The following is a 17214-nucleotide window of genomic DNA, read 5'->3' as shown; positions in this document are numbered from 1 at the left end:
AGCAGGAAAATACAAACCAAAACCACAATGAGATATCCTGACACCTGTCAGATTGGCTATCATCAAAAAGAACAGAAATAACAAATGTTGGTGAGGATGTGGAGAAAAGGGAACGCTCGAACACTGTTGGTGAGAATGTAAATTGGTGCAGCTACTGTGGAAAATAGTATGGAGTTTTCTCAAAAAACTAAACATACAGCTACCATATGACCCAGCAATTCCACTCTTAGGTATATGTCCTAAATAAACAAACACCCTAATTCAAAAAGATATAAGCACCCCAATGTTCATAGCAGCATTATTTACAATGGCCAAGATATGGAAGCAACCTAAGTGTCCATCAGCAGATGAATGGGTAAAGGAGATGTGGCACGCAAGCACACACACACACACACACACACACAATGGAATACTACTCAGCCATAAAAAAGAATGGCTCTTTTTTATAGGCTCTCCTGCCTCTTACTTAGAAACTATCCATTGTGTAGATCATTTTTTGTTAGCCTTCTTTGCATCTGTTTGAACTCACAGAGTGGAGAAACAAGAACTGCATAGGCAGTGTACTTACTTAGAGCCACAATGAGTGGTTCTAAATGAATACAAAATTTAGAGTTTTAAATGTCTCCTAAACACAAAAATGACTACTAGATATGGGATTGTTAGTCTAATTCAGTACTTAGCCCTCCTGCTTCTAGATCATGAACTCTAAAAGATGTGGGAAGCCATCTGGCCAATTCTGCCCAAACTGTTGGAGCAGGTAGCCCCATTTCATGGTGGCAAGTGAGATCCACAGTACAATGTTGAATTTTTAAAAAATGTAATTCCCATACATTTTCTTCTCTGCTTCCATTTAGTTGACTATCAGGGATCCATAAGAAAAGTAGTGAGAAATCAGTGGATTGTTTTCTCTATAATGGTGAGAAGTGAAACCAACATTGTTGTCCCTTTGTTAAATAATACTCAAAACAAATATACTATCTTGGGTTGGGTTTTTGGGGAAGCAGACTAAAAATGGAGATTCTCCCTTTGTTTTTGATTTTTGACAGTTTTATTATGATGTGCTTTGGCAAAGATTTCTTTAAGTTGAATTTGTTTGGTGACCTATGGGCTTCATGAACTTGGATATCTAAACATGTTCCCAGATTTGAGAAGTTCTCAGCCATTATTAATTAAGATCTGTGCTCCATTCTCCCTCTCTTCTTTTGGAACTCGAATAATTTGTAGATTATTTCTTTTGATGGGATCCCACAGATCAAGTAAGCTTTCTTTACTCTTCAATTTCTTCTTCTTTGTTCTCCTCTGACTGGGTAATTTTAAAGTTCCTGTCTTCTAACTCACAGATTCTTTCTTTGCTTGACCCATTCTGCTATTGATGCTCTCCATCACAATTTTTTTTTTTTTTTTCACCTCATTCATTGTATTCTTCAGCTCCAGAATTTCTGTTTGGTTCTTTTTTATAATTTTTATATCTTTGTTAAACTTCTCATTTTGTTCATGATTTTCACTGTTTCCTGATTCCATTGAATTATCTTTCTGTGCTTTTTTGCAGTTCACTGAGTTTCATTAAAACAGTTCTTTTGAATTCTTTATCAGGTAAATTGAGATCTCCATATCTTTGGGATCAATTACTGGAGAATCATTGTGATCTATTGGTGGTGTCATGTTTCCTTAATTTTTTATGTTCTTTGAAGTTTTGCATTGCTGTCTTCACATTTGAAATAGCAGTCACCTCCTCTAGTTTTTGCTAACGTCCTTTGGGAGATAAATACCTTCTGCTAGGGATTCTGAGGCTTTTCAGACCTTCTATGGATACATCTGTTTTACACTTCTTGCTCCCTTTAGTGGCAGAATTTTAAAGCTTTTATGTCATCTCTCTACCCTGCTAACACACCAGGCCAAGTGCTGACAGCCTTCCTTTTGCTTTCCCAAAGGTGGCATATAAGTTCAAGTTTGTGGTCTCTCTCTGGCCCACAGATTTGGGCTGGCACAGACTTTCTGTGTATACTCACTAGCTGTCTGCCAAAGCTTTCTTTTGCTGTTGCTATTGGGAGTGTGCACAGGGAGCTGGTGACAGGGTGAGAATGTATGTGAGTGGGGTTCATGGAGCACTGGGGGTGTCTATGGGCTAGCTGGGGGTATCTATGGGTGACGTGTCCTCAGGGGCTCATGAGCAAGCTTCTTGGTAGAGTCTATGACATGGTTAGTAGAATCTGCATCCCTTTAATGCCCTCTGAAAGTTCTATCTACAATTCTCCTAGCCTCTTTCCAACCCCTAAGTCATGAAGCTCATCATTCAGTACTCTGAATGGGGAATAGAGAAACAAGCCTCTTTGGCAGCAACCACACTGCTTGGGAAGCCAGGTCGTCCCTAATTTGCTCTCACTTTCCCCCACGCAAGAAATCACGGGCTGAGAAGATCTCTCTTGGACCTAAGCTGTGCTGCCTTGGGGGAGAGGTGAAGTTAAACTGTTCCTGTTATCCTTTCCTATGCATCTACACTTGTATTTTTTTTGTTTCAGTGGTGTGCTGAAATTTCTCTTCTGGAAGGCTGGACTTCCACAAGGGCTCTCTCATCTATAGGTGACTGCCCATGACAGTGTTTTCCAGGGGTTCTTGGACTGTGGTCGAGAGGCGCTAGAGTTGGTTCATAGGCCACTACAAGTTCCACAGCTAGGACAGAAATCTGCATGCCTATTACATGATGCACATGTGGGTGACCCTCCTCTCAGATCCCTTGGCAAATGGTACAGGATCCCACAACTCCTACAAGGGCATTTTTTGTCCGTGGATGTATGCCAAATTGTTGTCATTGAGGGGCAACATGATGTCTTATTCAGCCATGATGCTGATGTCACTCCTGTCCCTGTGTTAAAAAATGGGGGGCCATGCATACTTTTTTCTGTCCCTGTGTTTAACAACACTGAGAATAAGCAAAAATAACCTACAACTTGCTCCAGAAAATGCTTTTTCCTGAAAGATAAGACTTTGAATCAGCTAAAATAGCTTGCACATCAAAGCTTACTTCAAGACCCTTGCTTCACTGGGCCCACTAGTCCAAAATTATAATATTAAACTCTGCCCAATCCCAAGCAGTTTCTCAGCTTGCACAACCTGCCTCAAAATCATCCAACTTAGGTCCTAAAACCCTACAAATGTCATTCCTGAATTTATCCATTTTGAGACACTATTAAAGCTCTGTTAAATTGTTGTTCTTTTTTACTACAATAAATCTATTAAACTTAGCTTTTCTTGGTCAACAGGTTATTCTGGTGGTCCTTTAGGGGAACTGACAGTTGTGAATGGGAAAAATGGTGCCTATGCATTCTTTTTCTTACTGTAGCCTCAGAAGAACATGGTTTTACAATGACCTGACAAAATGAGAAGGTTGTCATTTCAGTGAAAATTTGAACTATTTACCAATTCAACCACCAATGGAGTGGAAAGTCAAATTCCTCCAACAGAATCACAAATCTCAGGATTCAAAAAGACTTAAAACTTATATAGCCCAATCCATCTGCTTGATACACATGGAGAATATAGGCTCAAATCTGGGCTCAAATTAAATTTTTTCCCTATACTGCTGAAGGGGCCTCTTCCATGCAACTAAGGTTTTTAGGTTTCCTCTCTACTTCCTCATCTCCCCTCTCCATTCTCCTCTGCTCCCCAGCCTGTTTTACCTCTTTGCAGACAACTAGAGGAAATATCAGTCCTCCCTCGTGTTTTGGTAGAGGGAGTCTGTGTTGCCACAGGGTTTTTAGGGCTGGGTGTTTTCAACAAAAAGTATTTTAAAAAAGACCTCCCACTCCAGGAAGCTAACATCTGGTTTCTATTATCTGAAAGGTCTCATTAACAGATGATATTATAATATCCATATCCCTATTTTTGAAGCTGAGGAAAGTGAGGGTTAGATTTTGGGGGTACAATCTCATAAATAATGGAACAAACTTTCTGGCAGTGTAGGCTTTCCTATTCATTTCATCCTGAGAGCTTTAGGATTGAGGGAAAAATGTATTTTATCCTGTCTTTACTGGAAAAAACACTAGATAAAATGGTTCTGGATTAGAAGTTTTTTTCAGACATTTGTCTTTAAGCTAATGTATCCTTTTAAAAATCTGATTACCAAATCCTTAGTATATGTTAATTAACTTGAAACGTAGCTGACCTGAAATGAAAAATACCATTCATAGTAACTTTTAGTAACAACTCGCAAGTTGTTATTCACATATTAGTGAGAAAAAAAATCTATATATGCATGTGTGACAAAGATTATTGGAAATCTTTTTATAAAAGTAAAAGTTATAAAAGTGAAAGGAAGTTGCACATGGCTCTAAAGAGTTTCCCACTAGATTCTGTGTGAAGACGGAGTGTTATACAGAGCTGGTGATCTTATACGAGTCTCAGGGTTTCTTTCTTTTCTGTTTTTCCTCGACTATTTGCTTCTCCCACGTCACACATAATTCACAACAGATGGTTTCTTCGTATAGCTTTTATTTTTATGCTGGGATAAATGTTGATATATCCCATATTATTTTTAATTATAGAGTTGAATTATCTGACTCCGGACAGTTTTTACATGTTAAAAAGTCTGTATATGTGTGTGATGGTGGGAGCATGTGTCTACAGTAACACAATAGTCTCATTGTGACACTGCCTTAAGTTCAGATTTTTCCCAAACTGCAAAAAAAATATGAACGAACATTCTAAACTCAAGTTAGAAATACAGATACAGCCTATAAACTTTACTTTTTAATGAGACACAACATTTTGCTCCTGAGTCTTCCTTTTTTTTTTCTTTTTAAGTAAATAATTTGTGAAACATGTAAAATAATTATTAGACTTTTGGGCATTTGGTAGTTTACTCTCAATACATAAAGGAGCTGAGGTAGTTTACAAAAATGCAGGCAATGTAAGATGGGAAAATTAGGAGCTCCAAATATATTTTGCACAAGATTCTTCCCAGTTTAAAAACATACTACACATTCAGCTCTGGGTCCTAGAAGTCAGTTTTTCTTTTTAGTTTTACTCATAACTCTAGTACTAAGTAATCAAGTTTTTAAAAAAGAAATTCAAAGACTATTCATTAAAAAATTCAAATTTTCTACTAATAATGATTTAATGTACATTATCTGGTAAAAAAAGTTCATTATTTTCCTTATAAGTGTACGTTAAAAGTCCTGTCAGGGATTCCCTGGTGGCGCAGTGGTTGAGAGTCTGCCTGCCGATGCAGGGGATGTGGGTCTGTGCCCCGGTCCTGGAAAATCCCACATGCTGCGGAGCGGCTGGGCGCGTGAGCCACGGCTGCTGAGCCTGCGTGTCTGGAGCCTGTGCTCCACAACAGGAGAGACCACAGCAGTGAGAGGCCCCCGTACCTCAAAAAAAAAAACCTCTTCAGTGGCCCAGCCACATTGTGTGCCAGCAGAGTAAAAAAAAAAAAAAAAAAAAAAAAAAAAATTGTCGAGCAGGACTGATGTCAGTCTTTTTGTAGCTGAATCTCAGAAGTGATATTCCATTATGTTTGCCATATCCTATTTGTTAGAAGCAAGTCATAGGTTCAGCCCATACCCAATGGGAGGGAATTACACAAGGGCATGAACCAGAAGGCGGGGATCATTGGGGACCATTTTAGAGTCTGCCAACCCCAAATGTGATGAATTGTATTTGTCTTTTTTGTTATTTAACTCCTCCACTTTCTCTACTTTCTCCTATTCCTTCACTCTGCATAGATGCATTAGCTAAAAAGTGTTATTTTTCCACTTCAGGAAAGCCAGAGGACTCCAGTAAGCCCTGAGAAAAACTAATTAAAATGTTCTATATTCTGAATAGCTTCAATGTAAAATTTCAGTGAGAAAGAGATAAATTCAGTGATCATACAGTCATCATAGATAGAACTCTGGACACAAATTTCATTAGCAGCTATCAAGTTCTTGGAATTAACACAACATTGTAAATCAACTATACTTCAATAAAAAATAAATTAAAAAAAAGAAAAATATTTTAGAAAAAAGGTCTTGGAGAAAACATTACTGGGCTCTGCCACCAACCACTAGTATCACGCTCAAGGAGAATTCTAGCCTGGATTGTCATGTCAGAAAAGTATGCATGGCTCAGGGAATGGTAGACTCTGTTGCCAGCTCTGCTGCATGAATCACCTGGGTAAGCTACTTACCCTCTTTGAGCTTTGGTTCCCTCATCCATAAAGTGGCTGTGATGGGTGCCTGCTCTGTCCACTGTCCCAGGAGTCTTGTCATTTCTTGCAATGATACATAGGGAGATTCAATAAATGTTTTGAAAAATTGTAAAGTGCTGATGAATGTGAGGCATTATTATCACTTTGTTCATCATTAGATCTAGGAATATTTTTTCTTATCAGCGGGCATTACATTTTACGAGCTCAGAAAGCATCATGGAAAGCCCCATTACTTTCTTTCTTTCTTTTTATAAATTTATTTTATTGAAGTGTAGTTGATTTACAATGTTGTGTTAATTTGTGCTGCACAGCAAAGTGATTTAGTTATACATATATACACATTATTTTTCATATTCTTTTCCATTATGGTTTAATCACAGCATATTGAATATAGTTCCCTGTGCTATACAGTAGCACCTTGTTGTTTATCCATACTATATATAATATATAGTTTACATCTGCTAATCCCAAACTCCCAATCCTCCCTCCAGCACCACCACCCCTCGCCCCCAACAACCGCAAGTCTGTTCTCTATGTCCGTGAGTCTGTTCCTGTTTCATAGATAAGTTCATTTGTGTTCTATTTTAGATTCCACATATAAGTGGTATCATATGGTATTTGTCTTTCTCTTTCTGCTTACTTCACTTAGTATGATAATCTCTAGGTCCATCTAACTTGCTGCAAATGGCATTATTTCATTCTTTTTATGGCTGAGTAGCATTCCATTGTATATATGTACCACATCTTCTTTATCTATTCATCTGTCGATGGACACCTAGGTTGTTTCCACGTCTTGGCTATTGTGAATAGTGTTGCTATGAACATAATAGTGCATTTATCTTTTTGAATTATAGTTTGTCCAGACCCATTACTTTCTAAATGGTGATTTCTTTCCAATCTTTATGGAATGAAATACTCTCCTAAAAGATTTCATGCTCTAGATATCCATTTCCTCCTTTCCCCTCCCCCACATGTACTCATACTCTTCCCACATTCTCAGTGAACTGGTGTTATGAATCCTTGTATTGTTGTTGGACAAATCCATGCCCATCAGAAATATAAACACAAAGACTGATATTTTTATAATCACAATAAAATTAGTTAAAAATAAAAGTAATCTATTATGAATGGTTTTCATACCTTTCAAATTTCACTTCTAGACATCTAAAAATTTTGTATTTAACCATTTGTTTGAATAATCCAAGGTTGATGAAAATCCTTAAGTTACAAGTCTCAAAACAGACTGATTTAGCTCTGTAGTTTGCTTTCTCCTTGTGTTCCAGAGCCATCCAAGTTAATTCCATGTGCCTGTGGTCAGTGAGACTCTGGAGGTTGTCTTGACTGAAATATGGGAGAAGTGTCCTGGGAAGAATTTTGAGAATCTTCTAGCGCAGTGTTCTCCACACTTCCTGGATCATGTATCCCATGAGTAAAAGCTATGTGAGCACACTCCCTCATAGATATAATTTTAAATTTATAAATTATATACATATCAATCTGTATTTATATACTATGCATATTATAAAAGATTTGCAGTCTATGGATAGAAAACAGTGAGATGAAATAAAATATTAAAAAAATCAAATTTAACACTACATTTATTTTTGGTACACCAAACCTTTTATCCTCAAATTATAGAGATTTATATTGATGTCTAGACAGTTGGTTTATAAATGCCTTGCAGATTAAACTGGCATCATACTATCATTTGCTAATATTGAAAAGTATAACATACACTTAGGGCTAGGTTCACTGTTTATAATAATGATGTATGTCCATATTTCAATTGATATTTTTGAAAATGTTTATTTTTTTTTGGCCTACATCTTGGCAGAACTGATTAGATCACCATTAATTTTGTCTCTTAGTGTAGCTGAAAAAGAGCTCCTTCAAGGAATAGAGGAAATATCACTCTGTGTTTTTTAAAAAAAATTATTCTTGCATTATAAATATTATAATCAATCCAAAGTTTCTTTTCAGGAGACTATTTCTTTTTTCCTTTTTAAAAAAATTTTTATTGAAATATAGTTGATTTACAATATTGTGTTAGTTTTAGGTGTACAGCAAAGTGATTCAGATACAAACACACACACACATACACACACGCACACACACACATATGTATTCTTTTTTAGATTCTTTCCCATTATAGGTTATTACAAAATATTGAGTATAGTTCCCTGTGCTATACAGTATGTCCTTGTTGTTTACTATTTTATATATATAAGTGTGTATATGTTATTCCCAAACTCCTAGTTCATGACCCCCCACTTTTCCCCTTTGGTAACCATAAGTTTGTTTTCTATGTCTGTGAGTATATTTCTGTGGTGTAAATAAGTTCATTTGTATCATTTTTCAGATTCCACAGGTAAGTGATATCATATGATATTTGTCTTTTCTCTGTCTGGCTTACTACACTTAGTGTGATAATTTCTAGGTTCATCCATGTTGTTGCAAATGGCATTATTTCATTCTTTGTTATGGCTGAGTAGTATTCCATTGTGTATATATACCACACCGTTCTTTGTTTTGAACAAATGCTTTTTATTTTTTAAATTAATTTTTATTGGAGTATAGTTGATTTACAATGCTGTGTTAGTTTTTTCTCCACAGCAAAGTGAATCAGTTATACATATACAGATACCCACTCTCTTTTAGATTCTTTTCCCATATAGGTCATTACAAAGTATAGAGTTCCCCGTGCTATACAGTAGGTTCTTATCAGTTATCTATTTTATATATAGTAGTGTGTATATGTCAATCCCAATCTCCCAATTTATCCCACCCCCTTTTTCCCCTTGGTAACTATAAGTTTCTTTTCTACATCTGTGACTCTATTTCTGTTTTGTAAAAAAGTTCATTTGTACCATTTTTTTAGATTCCACATATAAGCAATATCATATGATATTTGTCTTTCTCTGTCTGACTTACTTCACTCAATACGACAATCTCTAGATCCATCCATGTGGCTGCAAATGGCATTATTTTGTTCTTTTTTTATGGCTGAGTAATATTTCTTTTCAGAAAACTTTTAAAGCTATTGGTCCACTAGTTAAGTGTCAATTTAGTTAAACCAAATGATATAATATATAAATCTTCTTAACCACCCAAAGAAAACAGCAATATGTTGTGAAACTCAGACAACATAAGAGCAAACATGCTATTACTATCCCTCAAAGAGTAGAGTGCAGACTGAAATATCAACTGAGTGAGGGTAACTGTCTACTAAATATTAGTAAAGTGCAACTTCTTTTTTATTTTTAAAGATAGAAAAAAAAAATATATATATATATATATATTTATTTATTTATTTTCCACCCAGAGCTGTGTATACCCCAGTTTGGAGACCACTGTACTGGATCTCTTGGGGTTCATCCAAGTCCCTGGGGAGACCTGGGCCAGGATGGGTTATGCAGAGGGGGCACAAGAATGTAAACAGATACCCCTGCTACAACCAAAGAGCTCCAATTTCATTTATATTATAGTTTATACATTAAGCTTTCTAATAACTTTTCAAAAGAACAAATGATTACATAGCTAAGGCACATTTGAAACTTCCTTCTGGAGAAACCTAGAAGTCCATGACCCACAGTTCTGACAAATATTTGAAACTGAACACTGAATAGTAAAGTTGTAAAAATAGTCTTTTACTAAAGAGCTAAATATACCGGTTTTTTAAGTTCCTGGGTTTTATGTTTGTTTTATTTTTCTTACATGTAAAATCACAGCCTTAGAACTAAAAGAGAAAATACTTTTAGCCAAACATGCTATGAAAAGTTTTGAATGTAATTAAATGCTAAGTAAAGCATTAGTTACAAAATGCCTTAAAATTTTTTTCTTAACTGAGACATTAAAAAAAGTTAAAAGTTTTGAATATTTTGGAAACATCATATTAAAGCAAAGCTTAAAAAAGGATATGGTTCTTTCAATATTTCAGTGAGTTTAATCTTGACTTGTCTAGGGGCTTTAGAAATACCAGCTAGCTCATGCATCTTAAGATAATATAAAATCAGTGGACTCTGACCTCCAAATTTGAAGAGAACACGCTTAAACTCTGGGCCACTACTGCTATAATGGGACTGTAAGGGGTAGGAAAAAAAAATGAATCAATTATTACCTTTGTGTGTTTTTAAAGAACGGTAAATAAAATATAACTGCATTATAACCATAAATACAATTATTATTTGGTATATTAAAACAAATAAAGGGAAATTCTTCAAGGCATCTTAATTAAAGTAATTTACTAAAGTATGAGACTATGAGTATGTGCAGTAAGGCTCTGCTAGTCTTTTAGCATGAAGACAGGCCAATAGACATCATTCTATCTGAAGAATAGAAAGAGAAAAGAATGAGCAGAGCCCCAGAAAAAGGGGCAGGAAAAAATATGAAGAAATAATGACTGAAACTTTCCAAGTTTTATGAAAAACACATCCAAGAAGCTTAACTCCAAGTAGGATAAATTCACATCTAGATGCGTCATAGTCAAAGTGTTGAAAGACAAAGACAAAAAGAAAAATCTCAAAAGCAGCAAGAGAAAAACAACATATAAGAGAACCCCAATAAGGTTAACAAGGTGACTTCTCATCAGAACAAAGAGGCTAGAAGCCCATCACAGTGCTGATGAAAGAAACTTTGACCACGAATTCTGCGTCAAGGAAACAATCACCATAATTATAATTGCTCCAATATTCTACTATTGACTTGTGGGATGCAAGTATAGCAACTACTCATATATTAAGTCTTTCCTCAATTTTTATAATGCCTAGATGAGAGATTTATTGTTGATTCCACTTCTTGTGGGGAAGTAAGATTTTATTCTCATTTGTTTTTACTGATATGTAAAATTATCTTGTGTTTTGTTTGCTTATGGTCAATTTTTCATTGTACTCATTCATAGCTGCTCCAAAATTATTTCAAATAGTGGTAATATTGTAATCAAAAGCAGTTCTTTGATGGTGAAAACGATGTCAATATCAGCTGTTTTTTCTGTGATGTAAATCATTTACTTCACCATAGTCTCCCATGACAATTCACATCAGGTTATACCTAGTCTGATCTTAAAACTTGCATGCAAAACCGCACCAAGCATTTTCCTGGCTTTTGCCTGGTGTATTATAAGATAGAAACTCTATCTTACTGAATTTTTAGAAACAGACATTCCTGTTCTTTTTCTGCAGTTACCAGTTTTTAAACTAAGAAAACCACAGTACACAGATCCTTCTTCCTCTATGAGAAACTATGATTTTTTTTTAAGCATAGTTCAATCAGGCAAGAGCAGATTGAAAGCAGGGCTCCAGAATGAACGTAATACACAATTATTGTCTAATCAGCACAGAGTAGATTCCACATGTCTAAACAGCCCATGAATACAGTAGATTTTGGGGTCAACAACGTTCTACTTTTGACATATACAGAGCTTACTGTTAAAAGCGATTCCCAAATCTTTTCAGAGGCCTCCAAGGCAAGGCTTTATTAACCTATACTTATGCAGTTGTAATTCTGGACCTCTATACTTTTTCCACAGTAACAGTTTATCTTCTAAGATCAGGCCTGTTACCCCAGACTGTTGTAAACTTTTGGTCATCCAATATATTCATAATTCTTCCAGGTTTTATGACTTCTACATGGCTAATGAAAAATGGCAACCATATTTTTATCAAAGTTGTTGATAAAATATTGTGCATGAGACAGGGCCAATGATGCAGCAATATGGTGTACTACCAAAGACATATCTGCAATTTGCTTTCTATCTTTTAATCGTGATATCTGAAAAAAGTTATTGTCAGTTACAAATCCATCTGTCCATATTTCTTCAACTTGTAAACAAACTATTAAAGACCATTTTTAGTGCTTGCTGAAGATAAGATATACAATTTCTGTTACATTTCCTTGATTTCTAAATTTAGCAATCAAGGAAAAGTAATAGAATGCACTCCCCTTCCTCCCGCCCCCTGCAGTCAAGATGGTGCAATATTGCCATCTATCCCAAATGGACTCCTAGAGTTGCCAATTTCTATCCTAAGTACGGACATCCTTGGCAGCACTGTGAAGGTTGGAGGAGATTCTATATACCTGGATTATTAAAGACCAGGAAATATATGAATACTGACTTTCAGAAAGTGGTTTTTGTAATAGGCATAATTTAAAATTTAAAATAACGGTCAGACTTGACTAGATAATTCAGACAAAATTTTAACAAAAAAGACTGCAACAGATTTAAAACCCAATTGGCTAACAAGTTAAGAGATCAAATTCAGAAGTTCAAGCCAACGGTCTCATCAAATCTTGGCTAAAGCAACACAAGGTGGCAAATCCATAGGCTCTCTGTTTGGGAGGCACCTTCAAAAATGTGAAGAAAGCAAGTATTCAAGACTTAAGATCAACAGTACCTATATATGGTCATTTATTCCGGGACCATGGTTTAAGAGGTGGGGACAGGTCAACCACTGTTGAAAATGCCATTGAAGTTTTTTCTGCACTTTGATGCTTATTGAGATCAGAGCCATGTCTGTATGTCAACCCAAGGAGAAGCAGTGCCAGAAGTATGAGGAAAAGATAAACGTTATTCGTTTTCCTTAGAGATGACGATAGTTTCAGAAATAAATATGACTTTAATATTAAGATTAATCTCTCCAATAAATCTCTTCTGATTATTAATTTTTTCTAAAATATATATCAAGAGCATAATAACCAACATTGTCCATGTGAAACTGTTCAATTAATTATATTGGAAATTAAAGAAGGACACTTTTTATAATTATTATACTCCAAACCTTTGTTGGTAGTCCTGATAATCTTGATTCTTCCTTGGATGCGGGCATTGTATATCCTTCTGGATTCTTTAAAATTTTTGTCATATCGAAGTCTATATCTAAAACAGAAAATAAAATATTTTCTTAAATTCTTTCTTTCTTCACAAAAGGCATGATACCCCTTCTTTTTCCTAGCAATGCACCTTAAACATGCAGAGAGGTAAAAATGTATGAGAGAAGGTTAGGATATTGTTATAGCTTGCCCCAGTCAGAGGAAATGAATATTCCATCTCATTTTACCTAACAGGGCTTTAGAGTTTTCAAATTCATTCATGTACACTATTTCACATCATCCTCACAAACCATTTTATGAGCTAAGTAACATTTCCCACAACTTACAGATTAGAAAACTAAAGTTAAGGAAACTCTATGACTTTTTCTAAGAGTAAGTCTTGCTCTAAGGTGATAGTTGTTCACATCTATGAATCTAATAAAAACCACTGAATTGTATTCTTTAAATGGGTGAATTGTATGGTATATGAACTACATCAATAAAGCTGTAATTAAAAAAAAAAAAAACAGTACAGGAAGAGGATGCAGACCTAGGTCTTTTGCTTCTGATTTCAGAGCTCTTTCCATGACCCTCTAGTTAAATGCAATAGGAGGCTTAGGTCTCTGCATGCTAGAGTCTACCTTTTCCATATACTGAAACATACCCAGATAAGGAAAGACTTGGTAATTTTTCATTGCAACCAGTGTAAATATGCATGAGGCTACCCAGGGAGTATTGTCTTAAAGGAGAACTATATGATTTAATCAGCCATGTCAGTCAGCCTAAAAGCATATGCTAATTATTAAGGATATCTTAATGTAGAGCAGAGAAAACAGGTGAGCTGAGAAGTTTGTACTAGATTCTGGCACTGACAATTATTACATTACCAGGTAGACAAATCAGATCTACAGATTGTGATGTTGATGACAAAGCTAGAAGAGTTGAAGAAAGTCACTTGAATTGATTTTTGACATTACCCATTAAAAGATATTAGATACTAGCTTGAAATACTGGAGGCAAGTAGGCATTTATCTCTGGCAGAGATTAAAGAACTAGTTAGCAAGGAACCTGTATTCTAAAATTTTGAGTGGAACCAAAGTTAGATTAAGTTGGGAGTTAGAATGGGCAAGAGTAATGAACCATATAATTTCCCTACTTTAAAACTTGCTCAAAAGCATACAACCCATTACGGAGAAGAATCTGACAATATCTGCTAATAATACAGACATTTTTCTTTGACTCAGCAATCCCTCTCCTGAGAATATATTCTACACAATCTCCTACATAAACACAAAAAATATATGTACAGGTTTAATGATTATAGCATAATATGTAAAATTTAGAGATTATAAACAACCTGTGCATTTAGCAGTCAGGTACTGGTTGAAAAAACTATGGCACTCCTATTTGATGGAATACTACAAGCTGTTAAAAGCTGTTAAAAAAAAGATCTCCATACAGATGTGAAGATATCTTCAGCTCATATCATAAAGTGAGGAAAGCAAGTTGCAGAACAGTGAAGAGAGTATATTACTTGATTGAATGTATACAATATATAAAATATACTACTCAGTGTAAACGGGAAAGAATGTATACGATATACGACATTCAGTGTAAAAGGGAAAGAATAAGAATAAGGCAAATATCTATTGTATTTGCCTTCATTTGTATAAAGAAACACTGAAAAGGTAAATAAGAAATGGATAAAAATATTCCTTTTGGGAGGAATGATTAAAAATAAAACATACTCAATTTTGAATCATTCTTAAATACATATTTAGGTGCTATTACTTAACTTCTAGTCACTATGAACAGATATGTTACTAATGACAAAAGGACCTCTACATGTCTACCATACCCACAATAAAAGCCTTAGAAGATTGCTTGAACTTTGTTGTAAAATTACTGCCAACAGATTAATATCAGGCAAAGATTCTAGGCTTGGAGTAACAGCAATAGACATAAAAAGTAAGAGATTAATGAAACACACAAAGCAAAGAAAGTTTAGAAGTAAAAGAGTCAAAGAAAAAATCCTATGTAAAGGGAAAACCCCACCCTGATATAAGAGTAATAAGTAATCTTAAAATCACTGAATTTACTAGCTTTTTCCCCCCTGCATTCCTCTAATCTGTTGATTTGTTTTAGGTAAAAATATTAATTTTGTCCCTGATTATAGTTTTTATATCTCCTCTGTTCTCAGCATCTCTGAATGCTGGGGAAGGTCACCGGAAACACCAATATTGACTCTACTTGATAAAACTATGAGAACGTATGTCTCAACTGTTCTTATTAAGTCTTTAGAAATTTCACTAGTGACAAAATATTCCAGTCTTACTACACCGACGCTGGGAAAATTTCATTTTCATAATTACCCCCTTTTTATTTTAGGGATATTACATCTCGTAAAAGGGAGACACTTACGCAAGTAAGTATGGTTACCTTTATCCACTTTTGTAGTTTTTATTCTAATAGTCTTTCTGAGATGCGAATAACTCATATATCTTAGCAAAATTAAACTTCATGCAGGCCATATATAATATTATATATCAATAAACTACAGAAACAGAAAAAATGTTAATTAGTTAAAAAATTAAATAATAAAAAAAAAGATGCTCACTGAGGTCAGGAGAACAATGCATGAACAGAATGATAGTTTCAACAGAAATAGAAAATATAAGAAAGTACCAAACAGAAATCACAGAGCTGAAGAATACCTGCACTGAAAAATACATTACAGGGGATCAACAGCAGGCTAGATGAAGCCAGAAAAAAGAATTAGCAAACTCAAACACAAGGCAATGGAATTCATCCAATCAAAGTAAAAAGAAAAAAAAATTTAAAAAGTGAAGATAGATTCAGCGACTTGTGGGACATTAAACAGACCAACATTTGCATTATAGGGGTCCTAAAAGGAGAAGAGAGAGAAAAAGGGACAGAACATTTATTTGAAGAAATAACAGCTGAAAACTTCCCTAACCTGGGGAAGGAAATAGGCATCCAGATCTAGAAAGCCTAGAGAGTTCCAAATAATATGAGCCAAAGAGACCCACACCAAGACACATTATAATTAAACTGTCATAACTTAAAGACAAGGAGAGAATCTTAAAAGCAGCAACAGAAAAACAACTTGTTATGTGGAAAGGAACCCTCCATAAGACTATCAGCAGGTTTTTCAGCAGAAACTTTGCAGGCCAGAAGGAAGTGGCACAATATATTCAAAGTGCTGAAAACAAAACAAAACAAAACAAACAAACAAAACCTACTAACCAAGAATTCTCTACTCAGCCAAGTTGTCCTACAGAATTGAAGGAGAGATAAATAGTTTTCAAATAGTTTTCCAGACAAGCAAAAGGTGAAGGAATTTATGACCACTAAACTGGCCTTCCAGGAAATGCTGAAGGGACTTCTTTAAGCTGAAATGAAAGTGCTAATCAGAAACAGAAAAATATATGAAAGTACAAATCTCACTGGTAAAGGTACACACATAGTAAAATTCAGAAAAATCTAATGTTACAAAGGTGATGAGTTAATCACTTATAATTCTAGTACAAGGGTTAAAAGACAAAAGTAGTAAAAATAACTACAACTACTATAATTTGTTAATGAATATGCAAGATAAAAAGAAACTGTGACATCAAAAACAAAACAAGTGGGAGGAGTAAAAATGTAGAGCTTTAAAATGTGTTTGAACTTAACTTGTCAACTTAAAATAGACTGTTATAGATACGTTATTTTATGTAAGCCTCATGGTAATCACAAAGCAAAACATTATAGTAGATACATAAAAGATAAAGAGAAAGGAATCTAAGCATGCCACTAAAAATTATCACCAAGTCACAAATGAGGAGAGCAAGAAAAGAAGAAAGGAATTTAAAAACAGCCAGAAAACAATTAACAAAATAGTAAAGAGTACATACATAACAATAATTACTTTAAATGTAAATGGACTAAGTTCCCCAATCAAAAGATACAGAGTGGCTAAACAGATTAAAAACAAAACAAAACAAAAAAAAACAAGACCAATGTATACACTGCCTACAAGACATTCACTTCACATGTAAGGAAACACATAGATAAGTGAAGGCATGGAAATAAATATTCCATGAAAATGGAAACAAAAAGAAACTTGGATACCTACACTTTTATCAGGGAAAACAGACTTTAAGGCAAAGACTCTAATAAGAAATAAAGAAGGCCATTATATGATAAAGGAGTCATTTCAA

General features: G+C 34.9%; 1 protein-coding gene across 1 annotated transcript in view; it reads right to left on the bottom strand.

Annotated features, from left to right (window-relative positions):
* Positions 1 to 17214, bottom strand: part of FAM227B (family with sequence similarity 227 member B) — a 286042-nt gene that overhangs the window by 30577 nt on the left and 238251 nt on the right. The window contains exons 13-14 of the mRNA XM_007455562.1: positions 12961 to 13058; positions 10106 to 10266 (exon numbers count right to left, since the gene is read on the bottom strand). Coding sequence (XP_007455624.1) covers positions 10106 to 10266; positions 12961 to 13058 — 259 coding nt within the window. The remainder of the gene's footprint in view (positions 1 to 10105; positions 10267 to 12960; positions 13059 to 17214) is intronic.

This window comes from Lipotes vexillifer, unplaced genomic scaffold (genome assembly GCF_000442215.2).
Source record: "Lipotes vexillifer unplaced genomic scaffold, Lipotes_vexillifer_v1.1 scaffold24, whole genome shotgun sequence".
In the NCBI taxonomy this organism is placed as follows: domain Eukaryota; kingdom Metazoa; phylum Chordata; class Mammalia; order Artiodactyla; family Lipotidae; genus Lipotes; species Lipotes vexillifer.
The sequence above is the reverse complement of the archived record's forward strand: the minus strand, read 5'-3'. Positions and strand labels throughout refer to the sequence as shown.